General features: G+C 41.6%; 1 protein-coding gene across 1 annotated transcript in view; it reads left to right on the top strand.

The window, feature by feature from the left end:
* Nucleotides 1-22,017, top strand: part of traf4a (tnf receptor-associated factor 4a) — a 45,413-nt gene extending 23,396 nt beyond the window's left edge. Inside the window, exons 2-7 of the mRNA XM_050069920.1 lie at nt 9,638-9,689; nt 14,581-14,685; nt 14,808-14,969; nt 15,742-15,903; nt 17,216-17,371; nt 18,528-22,017. Of these exons, the coding sequence (XP_049925877.1) occupies nt 9,638-9,689; nt 14,581-14,685; nt 14,808-14,969; nt 15,742-15,903; nt 17,216-17,371; nt 18,528-19,160 (1,270 nt within the window). The 3' untranslated portion in view covers nt 19,161-22,017. The remainder of the gene's footprint in view (nt 1-9,637; nt 9,690-14,580; nt 14,686-14,807; nt 14,970-15,741; nt 15,904-17,215; nt 17,372-18,527) is intronic.
* Nucleotides 22,018-26,118: the final 4,101 nt, after the last annotated feature.

The raw sequence follows: 26,118 nt of genomic DNA, 5'->3' as shown, positions 1-26,118 counted from the left end.
TTTAACGTGTAACTGCTTTATTCAGGATTTTTACCGCTTTAAATCATTGGTTCTGTTTGTTTTGGAGAGGAAGACACCTCTGTGGATAATTCAGCTCCAGGTAAAAACCTCCTGAAGGTCTGGATCTTTAGTTATCAGAGAAAAAGGTGAGCATACATTAACAGGTGCTGGGCTCGCGGCCGACAGCGTAAGAGAAACACTGATTTGTAACGTAAAACTGCTTTATTCAGTGTTTATATTTTTAATCACCTGGTCCACTAAATCCTACACACTGTACTTTAATTGCAAAATATGTTTATCAGATGTTCCTGTATTAACAGTTGTAGTGTATCAGTTAGCTGAATGTCGTATTTTTGTGTAATAGTTTGTCTTACTAATGCAGAAAAACAGACAGAAGTTTTGTGGGCTGCAGTTTTTTGTTTTTGTTTCTTCATTATTTATATTTTCATATTTCAAGGAAAATGAGTGGGTTGATCGGCAACACACAATTTTTGTACAGTAACAAGGTCTTTCTGGATTAGATCGTATTGGCACATTTTTTGGAGTATTGTGCATAATGTTCATATTGAAGTCTTAAAACAGTATTTAGTTTATTTCATTGACAGATGCAGTTCAGTCGGTCTTGGTCATAGGTGGTTTGCCTACAGACGTTTCTGTGTGTTTTCTGTGTGCACCATAATATTATCTGGGAGTTTAATTATCTGTTCAACAGTCTCCTGCCATAAAGAATTAAGGCCAAGTTAAAAAATATTGGGGTTGCTGTCGGGTTGAAATATAAATAAGCTCCATCGGAGTCTTACTCTTTATATACTGCCATTGCTACTGCAAAGCTGACATTTAAGAAAAACAAACTGAGAATTTGTTAACCTTTGGACGCTTTTCAGCTGCGTGAACTCACTCACAGATGGCTTGTGCTCACAAATGTCAGCACGGTGAGGTGAACTGCAAGGAGAAATGAATATCATTACATAAGTGATGACGGCATGAGCAAGCATGGCCTCAGGTGTCCTGACCATCAGTGTGTGTTTGTAAAATTATCACTGCATAGAAACATTATACAAAAGAGAGCAAACAAAAGCATCAAAATCCACTCTCTTTTGTTCGCGCTTTGTAATGTCAGTGTAGCTCGTAATAAAACCATCCTCTTTAATGGTTTTTCTATCTTGGTCCACATTTGGTCCCAGTGAGTGTGTTACATGGGGTGCTGGAGATGAAGCCAGGGAAAGAGGCCAGACATCCACCCACACATGCACACACTCTCGTAGTAGTGCCTTTCTTCCACTTGCATCATTTTTTTTCCTGCTTTGGCAAAGCAACACAATGAAAAAATAGTATTCGTCTGGATAAGGAAGCATAAAATAAAGATTTTAAACTACACTCTAAAGTTTAGCACTGCTTGATTTATATGAATGCGTGTAATCACTATTGGAAGTGGTTTAATTTTCCGCATGTCTTTTCAGGGTTGTCTAACACCAAGTCAGATGTAATTTATCTCCGTCTTGTTGATGACCATGACCTGCAGACTGTCAGCCATTGTTACTTCACATGAAACAACTGCCTGCGGCTGTTGGTGACCAGCAGAGGAAGTCGGATTGGGATTTTACAGGTGTCATATTCTGGACAGGCGTGCCCTAAACTCAACAAAGACGTTCCTGAAATCCATCACAAACCATTCAGCAAAAGATTTTTAAGGGAATAACGTCCTGTTTTGATACATTTAAGAGTTTATTGCTGTTCTTCTGTGCTTTTTGGAGAATTTAAATGATGAATAAAGTCTGTTTTGGTCAGATTTACTGCCTTTCTGGCAGCTCAGAATGGATAGTTCTATATGCTGCTTGTGAAATACTTAATCAAAGCAGACTAATATTTATCAGACGACACCTGTGTTTGGTGAAATATGGTCAGTAATTAATAGCAAAATTTGTACTTTATAAAGTAAGGACAGAGCAGATTGGAACAAGGTAAAGGACACAGATGACCTCTATAAATTCCAATAAAATGATAGCAGGACAGAAGGTTGTACCAGTCCCATAAAACAGAAGAATGGATTTAAGCAGCCACTCTTTAATTGTCTGAAACGTTTTGTTAGGTGCTTGTCGGTCCTAATCTTGCAAGACTTTTCTATGTAAGGGTGTGTTCCATTTGCACTGGGAAGTCAGAATTTCCGAGTTATCAGTCAGACATTTTAACTTGAACTCCCCCTGAAATCGTATTTCTGACTCAGGATGTTGGAGGAGCATCACAAACCCCAACCTCAGACGTCAAGATGGCTGCTCTGTGATTTAACAGTAGTATAAACTGCAGTAATATGTTGCCACGGTGTTTGTTTGCACAAAATTTGGTGTAATGCTTTCTTATCAGCTGGCATTACTATGAAAGCTAACCTGTCATTCACTGGTATTGCTAAAAAAATATTAGTTTTTCCAATTTTGTGTACTGGAATGCGATAAACCCGGTGTGAGGGGTCGATCTGATTGAGAAGCCAAGGGCACTGTTGGCTGACAGCCTGTCACTCAAGCGACCTATGTGTAACTTTAAGCCTTAATAAAAGGTAAATGGGTGAGTTATGTAAAGTTTCAACCCCCATACAGTTGTCACGAATGTTGAAATTAGCCATAGAGACCAAAACCAAATGTTGTCGCTTCAGTGTAACATGAGAAAAGTCTGAAAAATACATCATCAGATCTCTTAGTTTTTCTGACAAACAATCCAAAACCCCAAAGCATTTAATTTATTGACGTAAAACAGCATTTTTTTATACCTGAGAAGCTTAAGTGATTAGTGGATTATTACCATGGTTTGACTAATTACCTTTTACACATATTATCATAGTAGTTGTCTATGTATTTTACAGCATTAGCATGTATAAGTTACTTACTGGAGACAGAAATTTTGGCAATTTTGCGATCATGTATGTTACTACAGTGTTTTTAAAGGTTTTTTGTACATAGACGTGATGTAGTATTGCCTTTCAATTAGAGGTGGCGGAAGAGAATGTCACCACAAATGTCAGAAGGCTTATACGCAATATAATCTCTAGCAAACCACAGGTATGGACAGCTTATCCTGTAGGTATTAAATCCCACACAAGAAGCTGTCACAGCATCGCTCTGTGTGGATGTCCCACACAGAAAGCCTGTGAAGGAGCAGTCGATGCACCTGTGGGCGGGTGTGTCATCACACTCTGTGAAAGTTGGAGCTGCTCCTCCCGTTTCAGACAGAGAGCTGGGACGAATGCCAAATCAGCTGTGGGCGAAGGGAGCTCTGCTCTCGTGGCGTATCAGGTTCCACAGGTGGAAACACCACCCAGCCTAAGCCCCCGTCACTCGACCTCGTTTAGGGCCCGCTGTGGTCAGCAACAAGGGCTCACATTAGGGTGTTAATCCAACTAGTTGTGAGGATGAGATGAAGAGCTTCTGCAGGCCCAACACCGTCTGCAGGTTTAAATTCCGGGTAGTGCATACAAGTTGTTTCCAGGATGGATTGTAGTTGGTTTATGATGTAACACAACATATATATATACTGTGTGACTGATGAAATTTACTGTGCAGGAAAATAACAAAACGCACATTACATTTTTTTCCCGTCTGGACATGTACTATTGTTCTAAATATGCTTGAGCAACAGAAACTCACAGGCAGTTCGTCAATATTCATTTGGAAGAAATTAAAACAAATTGTTGGTTGTGGTGAGACAGCGCCAGAGACAGCTGGGAAAACAAAAATAATCTATTAAATTTTTGGAAAAACATTTTGCTTTCTCTTTGTGAAGTTTCCATAATTAAAGTGGCAGTAGTTGTCCAAAGTAACACATCATATATAATTTTAAAGTCCGTACAAAACTGCTGACTCTGATTTCTAATACACTAAAAAACAGTTTGCTATGAGTATCAGGACGGAATTTATACAGTACTGTATTGGTTTGGATCTGCTTCCATACTACAAGTTGCATTCAGGTTGCTTTTATTAATTGGCTTTGCCTCCTAATATATAATTTAATAAGTGCAATGACACTATAGGGCTTCATCTCCTCTTTGCAGGACAGTAGCCCTTTTTACACAGAGATGGTGCTATAGGGCCAGTACAATGTCCCTTCCTTATGCCGCCTTTGCACTTTTACACAGAATCAAACAATGGCAGAATCATTTCACCCCCATGTGTGATTTGAGATAGCATGCCAGCATCACCGAAGCAAAACAGTTATGATGGGCATAACGCAACGGCTCTTAATCTTGTCCTCTGCTCGGGGAGTAAGAAGCTCCCGGATCTCATTATTTTCCCAATTTGCAGACATTTTCAACTGCCATTCTTCTTCTTTGAGTTAGCTGCTAACTGCTAGCAGCTACTTTTAAATGTCCCGCAGTGCAGCAAGCATAACACATTGTCAAAACATAACACCTGTGGCGCCCATGATCCTGTTCTGCCGGCTGTCCTGTTTATACAGACTTGGTTTTGGTGCTGTTTATACCTCCAATGCCTCCTTAAAGGCGAGACAACTCTGGCATAATGGCATTAAATTCCCGCCTTGAAGAGGAAGTGTGAAACAGGCTAATGATAGTTCACCTCTCTGTAGTTTAAGGTACCAACAAAAGATTATTATTAAAGAAATGGAATAGTGTTTTTTGCTTTCTTGATGAGAGTTAGATGAGTAGATTGATACCACTATCATGTTTGTGCACCAAAATGCAGCTGCGGCCAGCAGGTGGTTAGCTTAGCTCAATTGTGGGGCTGTGGCTTGATTATTTTCTTTAATCAACTAATCTGCCCAAATATTTTCCTAGTTAACTGAGTAATTGTCCTATTAAACTAAAGAAAACTGTGAGAAATTCCACTCTAAAGGTCAGGGTAGAGGTCATCTAAAGTTTTTTTTTTTCCAAGCAACATAATAAACCCTACAAAGATTCAGTTTACTATAATGTAAGCCCAGGAGAAGCAGCAAATTCTCCCATATGAGAAGCTGGAATCATCTTTTTTGGAGGGATGTTTGCTTGAAAAATGTCATAAAGGATTAATCAATCAACTAAGTGTTGAGTGTCAAGTGAGATATTTTCAGCAGGAGTGTAACCATAGAAAACTAAAATCAGCTTTCGAGGACATCAAGAAAACTCCTGGAATATGTTGGACATCAGTGACTGATTATACATGGAGGAATATCCATCACACGCTCTCTAATGTCTTTATAATATCTGAATCATTATTGTTTAAAATTGGAGGCTCCAAAGTAAGAAGGCATGACTGCACACAGTCTCACACACACAAACTGAAAACCAGATGGATTTTGGGGGATTATAGGAACTCTATCTGAGATAAAACAAAATTCCTGTTTTCTCTTCCACTTCCTGTGAGGAAGGAGGGAGTTTGGTTTCAGCTGTGAGACTGAGAGCCTGTATGGAGGGCGCTGGTGGAATTTAAGGTTTTGTTTGTGTATATAAAAGTTAATCTCGATTATAACTTGAAAAGACAAAAAGGGTTTAGCGCGAGGATGAACATGAAAGCTGGCGGTGAGCTCCAGCAGGAGATAATCGGGCAGTTCAGTCGAGGCTCCTTGATGGTATCTGAGAAAATACCTCATGTGACAGAGGTCTGTTTAGAGTGTTAATGTGCCACAGACTTGCTCCCTCCAAAGGCCTCATGCTTTTGATTTAGTTTGTTTAGTGTGTCTCGACAGCCCTGCCCGCTACAAAGGCAAACACAGGGAGGTTTGTTTAGGATTCTCTCTGCTAGTCAATATAGAGCAGGTTTCAAGGTTACTGTCACCAACATGCCCACTCTGTGTGGCCCGCAGGCTGATCGCTGTCGCTTAGGAAAAAAAAACCCTCCGCTCTGCACCGGTGAGATTAAACCTGGGGGATTTGTACTTCTCACCGTCTGCCTGTCAGGAGCCGTGCGCACAGTGACGAAGCATGTTGTGACGGCTGTCCTCGTGGTATGGGCCGGATGAATGGATGGCTGTTTAATCTGCGCCTGAAAAGAAGATTTGAGAGGGGGCAATAAGAAGGGAGAGGGATTTAAGGTTCTAGGCAATGATGGGTTTGACAAGTGGGTGCATTTCACCTGCAGAGTAGGTGAATGAGATTTCCACAAGCCAACATGACGTGATAATGTGCGTGCCCTTGTCTGACAGTGAATTTGAGGTGATTTAAATGTGATCGTCTCCTCAGCAGAGCAGCTGTGGAGCCTCTGCTGCTCTTGCTGTACGAGCAGACAGAAGGAGGCGATGAAATTTTAATGAGGTGATTGTATTATACTATACGCTGTCCGGTCTTAAGCTGCTCCCCTGTGACATCCCAACACGACACTGAAATGCTTGTTTATCGGCCTCTTGCCCTGGATGTTCACTGAGGAGGGTGTGAACTGTGGTCAGAGATCTGCGGTACAAACATTTGTGGGAAAACTTGTTTTAAAAGGGGATGGCTGTCGGCAAGGTGCAAGTTCCCACTTGCACTCCTTGGCCTTATGTAATATTCATGTTTATCCTTTAATGACTGCATTAGGGCTGCAACTAACAATACTGCCGACTGATTAACCTCTTTATTGTTTCTACAGTTAATCTAGGGCCCGGGGTGACACATTCAGATTGCTTGTGTTGTCTGACCAACAGCCAGAAACACCCCCAATTTTTTATCATATAAAAGAGCAAATTGTCACATTTGAGAAGCTGGGACCAACAAACATTTTGAATGTTCTGAATGATAAATGACTCATAGAGTGAATCGATTATCCACGTTGTTTTCTGTCATTCTGTTAAAAGTTCAGTGTGTAGGATTTAGAGGGATAAATTGCCAGATGCATCAAAAAGTTTGGTCAATCAACTGATTTGTCGGTCTACAGCAGAATTATTTGGTAACAATTTTTATAGTGTATTAATCATTTCATCAGGCAACTGACAAATAAGAAACGACAGCTACACAGCAGCCCTGTGGGGATTTACAGTAAGTTAAATCCTAACATCACCATGCTAACATTATCAAAGCGACAGTGCTAACATGCAGAGTTTCAGCTAGCAGTTTTACGTTTCTGTTCGTCATCTTAGTTTAGTGTGTTAGCATGCTAACATTTTAAAGTTTGAAACCGCTACTATGTCTAAAACTTCAAAACATTAATTGCAGCCTTGCAGCTTTTCTGCTTCTCACTTTGTATGTTTTATCATATTGAACTGAGTATCTTTGGGGATTTTTGTCAGAAAAAACAAAGTATTTGAATCCAGGAATCTGTATTTTTCATAATTTTCTGTCATTTTATAAGCACAGTAATGGATGAATTTATTTGAAAAACAAAGTCCTATTTTTGATATTCAGTCACTTGTGGTCATGCTGCTCTCTAGACTCTTCTAGAAAGCCCTCTGTGGTCAGAGAAGATGGATGTAATTGAACTGGAGCTGCGTTACACACTTGGCCCAACCTTTCACTGCTAATGTGCTGTCACAAAACGGCAGCGAGTTCGACTCACGAGCGACCAAGAGAGTCGAGCGGTATTATCAGCAGCGGGGCCCGAACACATGAATGTGTGGCTGCAGGAGCTTCTCTGCGACCAGGGAAGGAATTATCCTGACAGTCTGTGACTTGGCTCTTTTCGCCTGTCTGCCTCTCTGTGCGTCAGATACGGGGCCCGAGCTGGATGGGGCCTCTGGCTGTCCCCCTGTCCGGAGCTGAGAGCCTGTCGCTTCCCATCTCTTCTCACTGTGTGGTTGTGGTGCTTTCTCTACTCCACGGTGTGAGATGATTCCTGAGTGATAGCGATGAGTACTGTAAATGATTTCACACTACACGCGAGGTGCCGACTGGGCTCTCCCAGCCTCTAATCGATTGACCCTCTTTTACAGCCCTGTGTGGCTTGTTAATTGGTCTCCAGTTCCCTGCTGACACAGTGACCCTAATGGAGGAGAATTACTGCTGTCTCGTCATGCATTAACCCTCCTCCTCCGCCCCCCATTTTCATCAACCCTCCCTCTCAGGCCTAACCTCTGCTCCCATCCCCCCCGTCAGCACACTCCCTGGTCTCATAGCAGCTGGGTGCATGGGGCGAAGTGCACACACACTCTCCCGTCCTGTCACATGTCACTGGCCCTCTGGGAGCAGTGGTCAGGTGACACTGCAGCCAACCATATTAAAGCACCAAGAGGCAAACACTGGCTGTTTGCACACTGTTGTCCTTTAATTAGTTTAAATGTAATTTAGGCACGGTTTGGGTTATGAGAGGCCTCTTTGCACGAGAGGTCAGATCAAGCTTCAGGGCTTGTGACTTTTGAACAAAAACACATCTCTGTGCATCTCCGTTGTCCGCAGCTTCAGAAGAGTTTGTGTGAAAAACAAAATATTTAAGAGGTCAGGGCTGCAGCTAAATATTACAGCGATAAATCATTTGGTCTATAAAATGTCAAAATGCTTTTCACAGGTTCCCTCAATCCCAAGCTGACATCTTTAAATGTCATGTTTTGTCCGACCATCAGTCTGAATCCCAGAGGAGTTATTTTAATATCATATAAAACAGAGAAAAGCAGCAAATCTGAGAAGCTGGAAGTAATGAATGTTGAAATTACTTAATCGATAACCTGAAAATGAAGACAGTCTGTGTGAGCATCCCTCACCCAAAAGCAGCAAAGGTGCTTGGTGACAGTTGTGACACCGCTGACATCTCATGAGATCAGCCACAGATCACCTTTTCTGTGTTTTTTAAGTAATCTTTGTGTGTCTGGATGGTTTTGCTGTGCAGTTGCAAGCTCAGATTCTGTGTAGCAGCTCACCCACACTGGCCGCTGCCTCCATTATTTACAAGTGTGAATATTTCATGATGACATCAGGGTAGGGACGTTCTAATGAGCCGTGGCACTCGCTCATCTGGCCCGAAAACAGGGCCGGCGATGGCTCCGCTGTGGCGCCACAATAACTGAGCAGGGGCCTGTAAAAAAGTCTTATTTTGGGTTAAACTGCCGGAGGAGAAAAATTAAGAAAAGAACAAAAACTCTTCTCGCTTTCACACACACGCAAATCAGCAAATCGTCTCTTTTTCCTGAGGAAAAGCCTTGAGCATGAAGGCAAGGTTTACTCTGCTTTATTCTCAGGAAAACAGAGGCCTGTTGAAACTAGCTCATTGTTATCTCGACTGCGAAACAAGGGCAGAAATTAAACTCTCACTTGGAGCTGTGAGAGGATTGGTAAAAGTAGCTGGGAAATGAATCATCAATTGTATCTTTATGTATTATAAATAAAGCGATCAGGCTCCAACTTGTAGTTTTATCCTCTGTTGTAATAAAAATCTGTGCAGACGTTTCCTCTGAAGGGGAGAAGATGAAAGACCCAATGCCATTAAAGCCAGAAGCTGAAAGATCTGACTTTATTGTGCAGTGTGTGTGTGCGGACATCAGTGAGTCAGAGAACTTCTCATATTAAGAGTGTTTGAAGAGACAGAACAGAACTAAAGGCGATGCAGCGCTGCTCTTACAGACTGTCAGAGAAGTGCCTTTTAGCTCTGGCTGCTCAGTCAGGGTCAGAGTTAGTAATCTCACTGAACGCTGAATATGATTTTAAAAATGGCCGATCGTCCTTGCTGAGATGCTTGCAAACAGTTTTTGTCTGCAGTCAGCTTTTATTTCAGAGTGAATCAAATAATAACCAAACTTTTCTGTTGTTTTGTTGCAGTGAGGGCGTCTTCAAGTGTCCAGAGGACCAGCTGCCGTTGGACTATGCCAAGGTACGATTAACACTCTCACAACACACTTAGATTTACTCCATCTTTTTTTTCTCAAATATGATAATAATAGCTCCATTTACAAAACATTTTTCTAAACAGAGTCTACAGCCATGCAGCTCTGTGAGGCTGTAGCACAGTGCTGCTTTGACCTAAATGCTAATGTTGACATGCTTACGTGCTGTTTACCATGATCACTGTCGTAGCTTAGCACTTTGGCATGATAACAACTGCTGATTAGCAGTAAACACAAAGTACAGCTGAGCCTGATGGGAATGTCATTAGTTTCATAGATATTTGGTCGTAAACAAGTGTTTAAAAAATGTTTACCTAGTTATGGCACTGAATGAAAAGTCAGAGAATTACCATTAACGTATTTTGGGGGTGACATGAATATGTGCACCAAATAACATGACAGCTCATTCAATAGTTGTGGAGATATTTCCGTCAAAACAGAAAATTTCAAAGGGACAGATCACTAAAAAATCAAAAATACATATTTTTCCTCTTACCTGTTGTAACTTATATCAGTCTAGATTGTTTTGGTGTGAGTTGCTGGAGATATCAGCCGTAGAGATATCTGCCTGCTCTCCAATATAGTGGAACTAGATGGCACTCAGCTTGTGGGGCTCAAAGCACAAAAAAATACATTTGAAAAACTCAGCAGCAATGTCTCTTTCCAGAAATCATGACCCGGTTACTCAAGTGGGAAGAAGAAGGAGGAAGCGTGCATCTACTCATAGACAAGAGGCGACAGAGGGAGATGTAAACATAAATGGTATCCTCTTTGGGTGATTAGCTTGCTCAGTTGTGCTAGGTGAGCTAGCAGTAGATGCACACTTCCTTCTGTGCAGCGATACAGTCGATGGGTGTAGTTTGGTAGATAGAAAATAGTTCCGACATAAAACTGCTCACAACAAGGTCTGTGGATTATCCTGAGTAACCGGGTCATGATTTCTGGAAAGAGACATTGCTGCTGAGTTTTCCAAATGTATTTTTGTGGAGCACCACAAACCAAGTGCCATCGAGTTCCATTATAGACGAGAGAAGGCAGACATCCGTACAGCCGATATCTCCAACACACCACACACTAAGCAACTCACCACAAAACAATCTAGACTGATAAATAGCACTACAGGTCAGAGTAAAAATATGTATTTTTGATATTGGGGTGAACTGTCCCTTTAGCCTCATAGTAGCAATAGAGGAAAAGTCAACAGGATTTACCCTCTTTGGACCTCTGACACAAAATGTCATGCCAATCCATCTAAAAGTTGCAAATATATTTAAGTCTTGACCAAAGTTTTGGATCATCTGTCATTGCCGTCCCTGGTAAAATGCTTAAATAATTGAATACCAAAACAATTTAAAAGTATAACACAATATTTAACAGTTAAATAATGAGGAATGTAAGAAACATGAAAATAAAACAGGCTATTTACATTGTTAAATTTAAGAAAAGGCATTCTGATAAAAGAGATTTAAAAGATGTTACAGATTTTGCAGACGTTACAGATTTTGCAGACGTTACAGAAAAATATCAAGACACAAGTGCTGGAAAATTGTGAACAATCTTGTGTGCAACCAGGAAAAATGCCAATCAGAAGAGAGGCAGCTCAGATTGTGACATATAATCCTGCTACATTAGATCTAGATATAGTTTGGGTGTAAGAAGAGAAAAACTATTTTAGAGATGCTGACTTTGACTTTAAAATGTCACAACAAAAAACTGAATATTTGTACTAGTCAGTGCCTGGATAACATATAAGCAATAATGCTTAACCCAGAGTCAGAGGTTGCATTTCATTACCATTTATTATATTGGAAAACCAGACCACTCAGTTAATCTGAACCACAATTTTTTCCCCAAATAAATCTCCCTGAGAAGAAAATAAAACTGTATCTAAATTTCAACTGAACTCTTTCTGTCTGTGTTTTTTAAAGGCAGTTAATCAGATTGTGCCTGAGGGGGGATGGAGGGGGGGGGGGGGGGGGGGGGGGGTTCAGATAGTGACTAACTGCATTTAGAGTCGGAGGATGTCTCCCTCTCACGTGACGTCCCCGTTGTGAAGTGAAAAGAGTGCAACAAAAGGATAAGGACTTGATTCTGAACGATGCACGAGAGACTTAAAAGCCGACCCAACCAGCAGTTAACGATTGTCCCTGTTTCCGAGCAGCTTTTGGCATCGATTGAAAGAAGACTGCTGTATGTAATCCTCCCATGCAGTTAGTTAGCATTAGCCTGAATTAGCCATCGAGCCATTAACCCTGAGCTGCAGCAGTGCAGGTCTGCATGCTGTGCTGAGAGCGATGAAGGCGCCTGTAATAGCAGGGACTCCCCACGGGAAGGATGTGCTCATGGCACACCTGTCAGACGCTGTTATTTACCAAGGCTCCCAGTCGCCTGCAAATTACCCCGTCCTGGTGGTCTACTGTCAGGGTTATTGTAGCGCTCGCTGCACACCGTCCTTCAAAAACGTGCACGAACACAACCTCAATGCTTCTGCTGTAGTAATCGTAGTAGTAGTGGGAACAATGGCTAAAGCAGACAGAATAAACCCCCAAGTTGGAGCTCCAAAGAGCTTAACCCCCCTGATCTGCCTGGGACTAAGTTATTAAAAGGTCATTATAGCCGTCTCCCTGCAGATTCCAAGACTGGAACAATGAGAGAGTGTTTCAGTTTGCTTTAGAGGATTTTTTTCCTCTTTGCCTCTCCTGAAAGAATGTGATTATGGCAGCAAAAAAGTCTGCTTCTACTGTTTAAGTGCAGCAAGTCAAGCATCTGTTTTAATGTTAGATATATCTGTTTCTGTAAAGCCTATTTAACAAGTTAATATGCTTATTTAGTCTGGCGGAGGCATCTGTCCCCCAACACAGCAGCTAAAAACAATGAGTCAGGCAAGTGTTTTATTGTAGGTTATTTTCTAAACGAACTTTTGATTTAATGGCGGTTGCTCGCATGTTTTGGTGCAGAGGCACGTGAGCGCGACCATGTTGTTACTGAGCTGTTATTTGTTTAGAGGGCTGTTGTGACATTTTGAGGAAGTGGCTTTTCTTGTTTGACCAGCGCAGGGGGATGGAGATGCAGAGCAGAGCTGTAAATCCTCAGGACAGGGTACTGTAGGGGAGGATTTGGGCTGTTTGGGCAGAAAACAGACTCATCCTCATCGCTCAGTGACCGAGGAAAAATAAATCTTTTCCTCTGCTCTCCGTCTCTCTCAAAGGTCCCATAAACCCGTAAACTGACTCATTATCACTGCAGCTACCGCGTTGGCTCACTGCTGCAGTTTCTAATACGATGCGAACAGTTTGACTTTCCAGTGTGTGCATGTGTGTAGCTCAACATTCAGTCTTTTATGATGTGATGTAGTCAACTCTGTGCATGAAGTACGAAGCTGTGGTGAAGGAAGATGTGTTTAGCCTAGCTTAGCATAAAGACTGGAAGCAGGACGACTCTGTCTAAACATAAAAAATACAAACAGAAATGTAAAACTGACAATTTTTGTTTTTCAATGGAGTTAAATGTTGGAACTATTTCATAACATCTTCCCAAATAGAGGGTCACTAAGAGAGTACAGACCTCCGCTAAGGAAGCATAGGAAACATAACCACCTTGGCAAGGGTAACTCCCCAGACAAAGATACACCACGCATTATTTTTTATATGTGACATAACTGTGAGCAAATATATTGACTCCTGGATTCAGATCCTGGTAATGCAATGTGTCACTGGATTCCTCTGGAACTGGGGTTTAACAGGGGTCAGAAACTGAGCAACTTTTATTTCAGCAGAAGTCGCCATTAGAGATGGAAACTTAATATGCTGATATTTCAAACATCTTTTGATCAACTTTCCAAAGAGAGACAGCAAGAACTGAATTTGAAAAGTACTTTTTGTTAGACTTATTTTCCGTCATTAGGCAACAATATTTAAGCTCTTCAAAAAACATTCCAGTGCAGGACCAATGCAGTGCCATGTTTTGTCTTTTTATGGCAGTTGGTGAAAACAAAGAAAATATATGCAGACTCAAACCTCTTCCTAACTGGACATGATGTAAGCGAACATCAGATTGTTTCAGTGTTTTTCCAAATGAGGATATCCAAACCTGCTTTGTGCGTAAGCTAATAGGCTAAGCTAGATGTTGCTTGTTAAAAAAAAAAAAAAAAGCTCACCATGGCTCTATTTTAGCAAAGCTTCGCGCTCCTCCAACCTCACAGCAACAGCAAGCCATTGCTTAGGCTCGCTCAGGGCTTCATAGGCTCTCTGAATGTTGTAGTCTATATCTGAAAAAGTGTCCACTTTATCTGGAGACTTTTTCATGCTCCATCTGCCAGAGTTTGCTCACATGCTGTGTGTTAGTAAGAAGTGTTGCTCAGAAAATAGGTTGGAGGTACGCAAGAATTTGCCAAAATAGAGTCAGGACGAGCATTTTTTCAAACAAGTGAAATGTCGCTTAGCCTGTTCATTGATGCACGGAGCAGGTTAGGAGAAACTCGCGTTCATTTGGGAAGAGATGTTACTCTTTAACTTCAAGTTTATTTTGTGTATATGTACTGTCATTTGTCAAAAAAGGTGCATAGGCTACTGTATGTTGTCTGATACATACTGTAAAACTAGTCTGTGAATGCTGATAGCCCTGTTATCCAGCCTCACAGATGGGTCAAGTGCTGCATTGTGGTCCTATGAAAACCAAGTACCTCAATGAATGTTGAATTGACAAATTTAGCTTAAGGAGAAGGAGAATTTTCCCAACACATGGACTGAAATGTAATCCTTTAGTTTGTCTAAAAAAATGAAAATCACCTAACACACTTTTATTGTATGAAAGTAGGTATATTACAGCGTGATCTGGTCAGCTACTGCTACACTGACTCCTCCTGCTTGTCTTCCTTAGATCTACCCAGACCCAGAGCTGGAGCAGCAGATCCTGGCGCTGCCCATCCGCTGCATCCACAGTGAGGAGGGCTGCCGCTGGACCGGCCAGATGAAGCAGCTGCAGGTGAGAAGCTCCGATATCCTCTCATCTGTTCTCCCTCCATCTCTTTTTGTATCTGTGCTTCCTTATCTGACACTCTGATTTGTGTATTTCTTAACTTGTGTGTTTGTTTTTGTTCCCCTCAGGGACACTTCTCCACCTGCGCCTTCAATGTGATCCCCTGCCCCAACCGCTGCTCCGTCAAGCTGACGCGCCGCGACTTGCCCGACCACCTGCAGCACGACTGCCCCAAGCGCAAAGTCAAGTGCGAGTTCTGTGGCAGCGAGTTCACCGGTGAAGCCTACGAGGTAAACACCAACTGCAAACCTGTTTTTATTTCTGTTATTTTTTCTTGTTTCAACACAGCAGGAGCTTGACGTAAACAACCCAGAGTGACGCCACTTAAATTCCATACCTATATGAAAGACGTCTTTGTGGAAAGCAGGAGGAGAGGCTAATGCACATGTGTATGTGTGTTCTGAAATAACACGTGTGTTGGCAGAAAAAAGAGAGAAGCTCTGACTTGGTCTTTCATACCGAATATGTTTTCCTCAGTGAGCGGGCTGAAGCCCTGCTCTCACTAACACTTTTGTCATTTCCACTGCCCCTCCTCTGTTTACTCTGGCCCACATGGTCCCCTCTCTGCCCTCACTTACAGGCGCATTCATCCACCTTTTGGCTCTCACATTGGAATTACTCCATCATGTATCAAATAAAACCTTTCAGTACCACTGTCGAATTAGTATTTTAATTAATGATTATTTCCCTAATTTGGTCAGTGGTTGGTTTAGTCTGTAAAATCCCAAAAAGTGAAAAATGTCCATTTCAATTTCCCAGATTTCCCAGATCCAAAGTGACATTTCAAAACCCAAAGACATACAATTCAGTGATATAAAACAAGAGAAAATCAGCAAGAAAAATCATATAGATTTTCCTCATTAATATATTCAGTTTTGAGCTATAAAAACTGCAGTATATGAACTGTATTTGAGTAAACAGTAAGAGCTACTGTAACTACAGCATTATGTGTTGACTTTATGTCCCTGCTCTAGATTGTCATCATGTGTTTCTCTATCCCAGAACCACCAGGGTGTGTGTCCTCAGGAGAGTGTTTACTGTGAGAACAAGTGCGGAGCGAGGATGATGCGTCGTCTGCTGTCTCAACACGGCATGGCCGAGTGTCCCAAACGCACGCAGCCCTGCAAATACTGCGGCAAGGAGTTCGTCTTCGACACAATCCAGGTCAGTTTAACACAAAGTTTACCATCAGAATCTCAAACGACTGATTCAGTTCTTTTTTTTTGAGTGAAATAATCTGTTAATATCATTGTACCATCCTGCATGTGGCTCGTCACCTCAGTGGAGCAGGATGGCACAGAGAAAGCCTGCTGTGTCTGTAGGTTGCAGGCGTTTATGGTGTCTCTGTCCCATAGCAGCTTGATGTTAGTGTGAGCTGCTGTTTTGAAACACCTGCCTCTGTGCACATCTGGCCAGAGGCTGAGCAGCTAGTGTCTGTCTCCCCTCCCCCACACACATTTTGGGGCCAAGATATAATAACCCAGTCTTTGACACAGAGTGTTTCGTAATGCATTTATGATGTTATTTATTTCAGAGTCAGAATGCTTTTTGCCCCTAATATGATATTTAGGGAATTTACTTGACTTTTTATTAGATTTGCATTGCATGATAGCAAATAAACACTCCTACTGTTATGTGCCAGTAAATTAGTTTTATTAATTTTATTTTCTAATAATCAAATAATTGTTGAAGGCCTTTTTCAAGAAAAAAATGCTCTGAAAATTTGCTTTTTTAGCCCATCAGATATGGAAGAATTCTGCTTTTCTCAATTTTTTTATCATTGGAAATTTAATATCTTCGGGCTTTTGACTGATGCTCGGACAAAACAAGACATTTGGCAACATCACCTTGGACTCTGGACAATTTATAAACTGAATGATTATTTCATTAAGCAAGAAAAGATTGGAAGATAATGAAAATAATTGTTAGGTGCAACCCTATTTTTATTATAATTCAATCTGCTGATTATTTTCCCAAAATATTTTTTTCTATAAAACATCAGAAAATTGAGAAAATTTTCCAGACCCCACGGCGACCTCTTCAAATTCCCTTTAATGTCTGACCCCACAATCTAAAACCCCAAAATACTGTATTTAGGTTAATGTAATTTAAGACAAGGAAAAAGCATCAAAAACAATAACCACAATTAAATGACAATTAATCAATTAACAAATTATCTTCCGATGAATCTGTCCATCAGTTATTTGTTTAAGCTCAAGTCTTTTTTCTATAAGTGTTCTATAACATTGATTGTTGGATTTGCATGTCTTGTTGGCAGCATGTTATTTTCTGTGACTTCTTCTCTGGTCTATTTTTGCAGCATCATTTTTAATACCACGTGTATTTTTGGAACTTTCAAGGACATTTTTCCCTTTGCAGCCATTAATCTGCGACCCCACTGTGCAGTTTGTGTTCTTATCACTCATGCTGTCGGTCAGCAGTGCACACATTAACACTGCCCCCAACTCCTCTGCAGAACCACCAGTACCACTGCCCTCGGTTTCCTGTCCAGTGCCCTAACCAGTGCGGCACACCCAACATCGCCCGAGAGGATCTGGCTAACCATGTGAAGGACAACTGTGGCAGTGCGCTCGTTCTCTGCCCCTTCAAAGACGCCGGCTGCAAACACAGGGTAAGCATGACCTGAATCATATAAGCCTGTTTGTCTTTGTTTACATGCTATTTTTTATTACATATCCATCATATCATTGCTCACTGTGTCCAAAGTAATGATCTTTCTCTTTTGCAACATACAGTACTGTGCCTGTAGGGTCTATTTTAATGAGAGCAACACTTCTATATTCTGACAGTGCATTTCCGTCTATTTTTGAAACTGACGTCAATTTAAGAAAATGTGGACATGCTCGAGGAAGAGCGGCAGATGAGTGTCATGCTTGCTCCGCTCTGTTAAGAATTAGAAGGCATCTGGAAAACTTGATGTATAACATTCACAGATGGAAAGCAAAAACATGTTTCCACAACAGCAGACTGACCATTAAATATAATAACAAGCGTCTGCGCCTCTTTATCTGGTTCAGTGTACAGCAGAGTCAGAAATACAAGTATATCTGGGAATGCAACGTCCAGCACTGTAAATTAGGTAAACACATACGCTGTTCAAATAATGCGCTCTGAGGTGAGCAGATACGAACAGCATCCACATTTTAGCTGTTTTATTTATATTTTTTCCATTACAATTTGCCATAAATGACTCACCACTTCTTCTCTAAGTCAAAACCCACATCTGCCACATCATACACAGAGAGCAGTGTAACTTCCCATTGTGTCCAAATGCAAACATATGGCCTATGGGCGAAAACACTGAGGTTCAACTTCAATAACTTGTCGTGAGTCATCACCAGATTATTTGTGCAGTGGAGGATGAAACTAATGTTGCACAGGTGTTATTTTTATATCGTATTCCAATATTGAAATCTGGCACTGTGCATGACTTAGAAGTATCAGAACTAGTTGAGTCTTTATATTCATCTAGACCTCTGTTATTTACAAATCGTTTTTACAGAAAAACACAATGCAAAATGTAATCGTATTTTGTCTCTCAAATGTGTTTTATTTGAGCATGCTGACATATAATCGTATAAATGAGCACATACTGTATGTCTATAATTTAAGCAATCTCGATGCTCCAGATATGGAAATATTTGTGAGATAAACAGATATGGATGGCAGCTTCACATTTAATGATAATATTGTGGACATGTACAGTCTGTATGTACTGCACTGTAGCAGCTTTTAAATGATTCATCTCTTGGCTTTCTCTCTGGCAGTGCCCCAAACTGGCTATCGGCCGTCACCTGGAAGACACCACTAAATCTCACCTGACTATGATGTGTAACCTGGTGGGCCGTCAGCGGCAGGAGATCCTGGAGCTGCGGAGGGAGATGGAGGAGCTGTCTGTCAGTCACGACGGCGTTCTCATCTGGAAGCTCAGTGACTACTCCCGCAAACTCCAGGAGGCCAAACTCCGAAGCAACCACGAGTTCTTCAGCCCGCCCTTCTACACTCACCGCTATGGCTACAAGCTGCAGGTGTCTGCCTTCCTGAACGGCAACGGCAGCGGCGAGGGCTCCCACCTCTCCGTCTACATCCGCGTGTTGCCTGGAGAGTACGACAGCCTGCTGGAGTGGCCCTTCTCCTACAAGGTGACTTTCTCCATCCTGGACCAGAGCGACCCGTCGCTCTCCAAACCCCAACACATCACGGAGACCTTCAACCCTGACCCCAACTGGAAGAACTTCCAGAAGCCCAGCAGCAGCCGCAACTCGCTGGACGAGAGCACCCTGGGCTTCGGCTACCCCAAGTTCATCTCTCACGAGGAGATCAAGAAGAGGAACTACATCCGAGACAACTGCATCTTCATCAAGGCTTCTATAGAGATTCCCCAGAAGATCATGGCTTAAGATCCGACCTTTTTTCTTTTCATGAAGGAGAAAGATGGGTTAAAGACTGGAACTGACTCTTAACCTTGAAAACTTCTACACACTTACCCTTTAGATACTTTCTGCCCTTACAGCCTCTCCACCACAGAGCTTGAAGCGAGTCTGTTTGGCTGTGTGAGCTGACTCGGAGGACCTTGATATATCACAGAGGAGAAAGTGTTTGGTCCGCAGAACCATCACTCTCTGGTTTTTCTTTTTATTATTGTTTTTTTTAATCTGTTTGCTGACCTTTTATCACAGTCTACAACAAAAAGCCTTGGAAATCAAACAGTGCCTAGAGAGTTTATCTTAAGTTATATTTTTGTTGTTATTTCCGCAGTACAGATGTTAAAAATTATGGAAAAGATATTAAAAAAAAGGGGGTGAAGGGCTTCGCTAAGCCTCTGCACTTAGAGTAGAGAGGAAGTCAGAAGCTGGTTGGAAACGTCCCGTGGGGGTGATCTAAAGAAGAGGGAGCTCAGCAGACTCAAGCTCAAGCCCAACTGCCTTTTGTTTACATGCTCATACAGTATACTCCTACTGATCCCTTAACAAACACAGAGCCCTTGGTAAGAGACTGCTCATGAGGTTTGTGTACACACAAACATCAAATCAATGTTTTCTAGAGAGAAACTTGCAGCTTGATTGAATTGAATGAGTAGATCAATACCACTTTCATATCTTTATGTTCAATATGAGGCTACAGCCAGCAGCCATTTAGCTTAGCTTAGCTTAGCATAAAGACTGGGAACAGGGGGAAGCAACTAGCCTAGCTCTGTCCAAAGGTACGAAATACACCTACCAGCACCTGTAAAACTCACTTATTATTATATATAACACTTTATATCTCATTTGTTTAAAGGTACAGTGCGTAAGATATGAAAAAATGAACTAATATTATCAAGAGAATGTGAAGAATTAACAGTTTTAACGTCATGTCAAAGACGTCTGTGTCTTGTGTTGCTGTGTGTGGGATATCTGTTGAATTTAGCATGCTAAAGAGCTAGCGCCACCTTGTCCTGCCTCTAAATACCACTTAAATTAAACCTTGAGATTTGACAGTGAGTCACTGTAGCGTCCAGGCTGCCCTCAGTCCGATATGAGTGGACAAAGAAGTAGGACTGCCCAATTCAGTGGCATTAAACCATGTCCCTGGGAAGTGCATGGGGCTTGGAAGCCAATTTTGATAGTGGCCAAAAAGTGTAATTACACCTTCACGTGATGTGTAGACCATCAAAATGCTTCCCCCTGTTTTTTGAGGGTGTGGCCAAGCATTACACAGTGCACCTTTTAATCAATAGAAACATCCTTGGACAGAGCCAGGTTTGCTATTTCTTCTAGTTATTAGCCTTAATGCTAGGCTAAGCTAACTCATTTTCCAGAAAGATCTGACAGTGGTCCTCATTTAAAACAGCAAAAAAGCAAATAAACAAATTTCCCAAATGTCAAACTGTTCCTTTAAATAAAATTAAACATGCCTCCTAATGCTAGGTAAATCGTACAACTTATTAGCTTTTTAAAGCGACGCTAAAAATGCAAATGTGAAGCTCAACCAAGGCTGTCTTTTTTTAGAAAGTTCTTTACTCGACAACATTGTAGCTACAGATCCGTCTCTTCTAGTTACCCGCTTCCATCACAGGAACTGTCTGTGACTTGTGTTTGTCAGGAGTTCGACCCAGTCGTAAATAGCTTCAGGAGTGTGTACCACACACACACTTCATAGTGACCCTGTGAGGCTTTGTGTCCATTGTGGAGTCCACCAATAGGAAAAAAAAAGCACCTTTCGTCGGTCATTGGATGAGCAGAGCAGACAAAGAGGCCAGTTGCTGGAGAACACGTGCATTTAATAGTGAAGGAAAAGCCATGTGGCCTTTTATACAGTATGTCTTCGCATGAGGGTTTTAGGGGTGAGCAGGGCAACATAAACACATGCATGCTTCATGTGCAACCACCTGGACCACACTTTTGTACTGTAACCTGTATTCTTGAAATCCTCTCCCGTTGATGGCTTTTTTGTCTCTTTTTTTTAGACCGTTTGAAAGTTGACAAATTGTCAAAAAAGTACGTTTTTTTTGTTGTTGTTTTTTTATATACAGAAAATGTGAACGCTGTCGGTAATATAACCTATAAAGACAATGAACACTTGGCTGTGAAGTGTATTGTTTTACATAGCCTGGGCATTGGTGGTGCACTGTTGGAGGGGATGGTTAATGATATGATCTCTGCAAATATGTGGGCGTCTTGGGACTGACTACACCTTTTGTTGTTACCATGGTCACCGGTGTCTATCTTCAGCTTGGCACACAATGTTGCGACGAGGAGCGGTTGGAGGGATGTGCGATACACCTGCCTCCGTTATGGCACCATCAGAGGGATGGAGGACTTGGATGATACAGTACACTCATGATGTATGTGAATACTAATGTAAAAATGCAGAAGCACATTCTGTCTTTTTTTTATCCTTCATGGAAAAATTCCTGATTTCTTGTCATAATACCAGCTGATATTTTACAGTGATTTAAAGAAGTGAGAAGATGAAACTTTTTTGTAAGATTCTGTATTTTTAAAAATACTTAGCTGTTTTATACAAACACTTTTTCGTTGGAGAGTCGGGGTTGACTTTGGGAATTTTCAGACCCTTTCGTCTCTTTGGACATTTGGATAATTTGTTTGTACTTGTGGTTTGAGCCTCACATATTCTGTCTGTATTATTTCCTCTTAAAAGTATTTATTTTAAGGAGCCGTCATGTGAGTTTGAACAGATGGCACAAATGTTTTAATATGTTGATTGATGAGTGCTTGTCAGTTTCTTAATTGAAATAAAATACCATATATTATAGTTGTTTTAGCTATTTTTGTTTCATATAGTGCAGACTGAAAGACAAAGAGCTGGCACACTGCTGATCCTCAGAATAGAGAAAAGTACCGTCGCCCATATTCATAAACCTGACTCGAGGAAAAAAACTCTAAAAAGGCGAAACAATTGATCCTACACACCTGGCTAGACTTTCATGGCATTCAAGAACTTGTAATTGTTAGCTCAAGGAAAGTATCTCACAGTATCTTCATACCTACCTCACAGGTTTCTGATTCCGATAACACCTTGCTGTGAAAATGTGTGCGTTTATATCTATAATGTTGTGGTCAAAGTGGTCAAAATCAAACCAGCACAGACAAAGACATCTTACTCCCTCTATGAGTCAAGCTCCAAAATTCCTGGATCCTACACTTCCCACAATGCAGTTTGTAAGTGTTTCATTAAACCCTCCCTGACTAAATAAATGAATATCTTTCAAATTCCACACCCCAAATTTGTAACACAAGCTTTCTGTAAAAAAATGTATCGCCCCAATCCCGACTGAATACTACTCAGGTCGCTTCAGTAGTTTTCTCAGACTTAAAAAATCTTCTCTAGAAGACATCATAACAGTGTTTTCACAGGCAATAGTAGGTTGTAACATTTACTTTGACACAAAATCTAAAATGGACCCATGGAAAACCCCACATAAATAAGTTAATTTTCATATCCAAAAGGAACTTGAAGATACAAGTCAGACCTGATCTGAATAACCTCATGCCATTTAGACTTGATCCAAAATGCGGTTACCCAAACCCAAGACTCGAAGCAAAACAACAGGACGGTTCCTGACCCCATTAGACTGAACATTATTTAGTTTTTGGCAGAGGAAAAAATTTGAGATAAAATTTAAAGGTCCACTGTAAAAGATTTAGGGGGGTCTAGTGGTGAGCAGCCAAATTATCCGCAGAGGTCTCCTCTTACAAATAAACACACCACATGATTAAAAATGGTAAAAGCACTGAATAAAGCAGTTTCATGTTATCAATCAATGTTGTGTTGCTGTTTGGCATGTCGGAGATGGGCCGTTAGCATAGCAAGCCAAATTATCTGCAGAGGTCTGTTCCTCTCCAAAACAAACAGACCTGGGGATTTAAACTGGTAAAAACACATATTAAAGCACTAAAACCAGTGGGGGTTTTTTTTCAACATTTTTGTCACAAAGGGGCTGCTAACTACTGTGGCCGATGTGAAAAGGCGAAGGCCCTATCTGGAGCCAGTGTTTATTTGTCTGTCTGGGCTACTGTAGAAACGTGTGCAACATGGCAGACTCCATGGACAAGGACCCGCACCTTATATAGATATAAACGCCTCATTCTAAGGTAACGAAAACACCATCCATCCATCCATCTTCAACCTCTTATCCAAAGCTGGGTCATGGGGCAGCATGCTGAGCAAGTATTCCAGATGTCTCTCTCCCAGTTCCTCCTGGGGGATCCTGAGGCGTTCCAAGGCCAGACAAGATATGTAATCCCTCCAGCGTGTTCTGGGTCCATCCCAGGGCCTCCTACCAGTTGGACATGCCCGGAGCCCCTTTAACAGAAGGCGCCCAGGAGGCATCTTGATCAGATGCCTGAACCTCCTCAACTGACCCCTTTTGACGTGAAGAAGCAGCGGCTCTACTCCGAGCTCCCTCTAGATGTCCGAGCCCCTCACCCTATCTCTAAGGCTGAGCCCAGCCACCCTTCAGAGGAAACTCATTTCGGCTGCTTGTATCCACAACCTCATTCTTTCGGTCACTACCTAGAGCTCATGACCATGGGTGAGGTTTGGGATATTGATGGACCAGTAAATCGAAAGCTTTGCCTTCTGGCTCAGCTCCCTCTTCACCACAACGGTCCGGCACAGTGCTGCATCACTACAGACGCGTGCCAAACCGCCGATCCATCTCATTGTCCATTCGACCCTCACTCACTTGGGGCAGTAACTCAATCCCAAGCCAGACGGGGGAAATCCAATGTTTTACAGCAGCGAAACAAACAAAACCAAAACACAATGAATCTTATTTTCAGATATATATACGCTACAGAAAACATACTTATTATGTTATATTGCATTTCTGCCCTATTCCCCTAAATCCTACACACTGGACCTTTAAGGAAAAATTGGTTGATACAGAAATATTTGCTGATTAATTTACAAACTGACATATTAACTGGCCCAGCATGACTGGTTTTGTTTAATGTATGATTGTGGACTGAAGATGCTTTATATAGCTACAGTACTGACCACCAATAAAGTACTGAATGCATTTAAAGCATGGATGTAAAACACTATTGAATTATTGATGAGATCTATTATCAATATTAATTCTTAATGATACTAAAAGGCTATAAAGCTCAACTCAACATTTACATTGCAGTTTGCCTTTTTCAAAAGTCTGTCTCCTCTGAGAAAAACTTTTGTCCTATCTGGCCTTCTCTACTCATTGATACTTAAAACTCATGCAGTATAGCAGTTTGTATATTAACATCAGTACTTCACAGTCGGCTCTGGACATATTATCTTCTGTATCCAGAGCAGTCAGTTGGTTTTATTTCCATTTCAACACCTACTCAGTGATCTAGGTCAGAGGTGAAAGCAGTTTCTGTCCTCTCTTTTTTTTTTTTTTTGCTCCAACATGGCTCAAGATGGAGAGACGCGAAGGAGCAGAGGAAAGGGGGCAGAGGAAGTGAGGCAGACACCAGCCCTTCTTTGAAGCGATGCCAGGAGTTTGCATTAGCTTGCAGTTTGGATGATGTTCAGTGCAGCAGGATTTAGGGAAGAGGAAAATGAGCTTTTAACGTCAAAGTCGCTGAGAGGTCCCTCAGGAGGACAGTCCTGTTTTCCACTTACTGTACAATAGCTGGCCAAAGTCTTCCTAAAACGTATAATCTCAACTCGGTCAGCTTACTTTTTTTACCCTTTAAATGAAAACAACATCTGTTTTAGGAATACAGCATGGCTTTACTCTGCTTCTGTACAATGTCTTGCTTTAGGATATTGCCAATATCCTTGAAAAATTCTGAACTTGTTTTTCATTCAGGATTTTTAAGTCTCCCCACAGTGAGAGGGATTGTTCATTTCAGGGAGGGGTCCTCTGGTCAGGACAGTCCCCTCTGTCTCTCCTCAGACTAATACAGAGAGTGAATAGATGAAGTTGAAGAGTATAAGATTTTAAAAGCAAGCCTCAAACTTTCCTGGCGCAAAGTGTACAACCAACAGCCCTGTGCTGCTTCAGGGCGATGCAGAATGAAAATAGTAACAGCTAATTACATGTTAGCAAGCTCCATGTTTCCCATGCAGAGTCGAGTCACGTGCAGCTCAGTGTACAGTGCTGCCCTTTGGCTTCGCTCTCTTTCAAGTGACCCTCCACTCACTTGGTTAATGATTTGCAGGTACAGTCACGTTCCCATCCACACTGTGCACACATCAATGTTGTTACTACTTGGTGAGCTCACCCAACCCCTGGTTGCCGAAAGTCAGATGCCAGCTGGGTTAAAGGAGGAGGAGGAGGAGGAGGAGGAGGAGGTGGTGGTGAAGGCGGGGAAAGGCCCAACCCATGAGGCTTTCCTCGCCCATAAAAAATAACACATCAAAGAGGAACTGCGGTTTATGAAGCGGTGCCATGCTGTCGTCCCTCATGCTCAAGTTAAACAGTTCTGCCTCACAGTGCAGGAACTGAACCAGGATGGTGTGTGAGTGAGTTGGTGAATCGCTGTCCTAAGGCACTGAAAAAACTTTCAGGGGAGGGAAACATCTCAGCTGCACAGCTGGAGTTCACTGATGAGTCGGACAAATCATGTGACAAGAAGTCCACTGGTTGAGAAAAGCATAACTTCGATCAAACAATCTAATTCACACGGTCAGAAAAGCGAGTTTGTTAACCTTGAGTTAAGGCCCTTTTGTCAAGCTCACTGGTGTTTTATTTGGGTGAACTCACCATAGAGTTTTGAACATAATTGGATGAAAAACAGCCCTCAAATTTAAGTGTAAATACTTTGTACATTATCAATCACTCAATCAATCAATCAATCAATCAATTTTATTTATAAAGCCCAATATCACAAATCACAATTTGCCTCACAGGGCTTTACAGCATAC

This window comes from Epinephelus moara, chromosome 2, assembly GCF_006386435.1.
Source record: "Epinephelus moara isolate mb chromosome 2, YSFRI_EMoa_1.0, whole genome shotgun sequence".
NCBI lineage: Eukaryota > Metazoa > Chordata > Actinopteri > Perciformes > Serranidae > Epinephelus > Epinephelus moara.
This window is presented reverse-complemented; position numbering and strand designations above follow the sequence as displayed.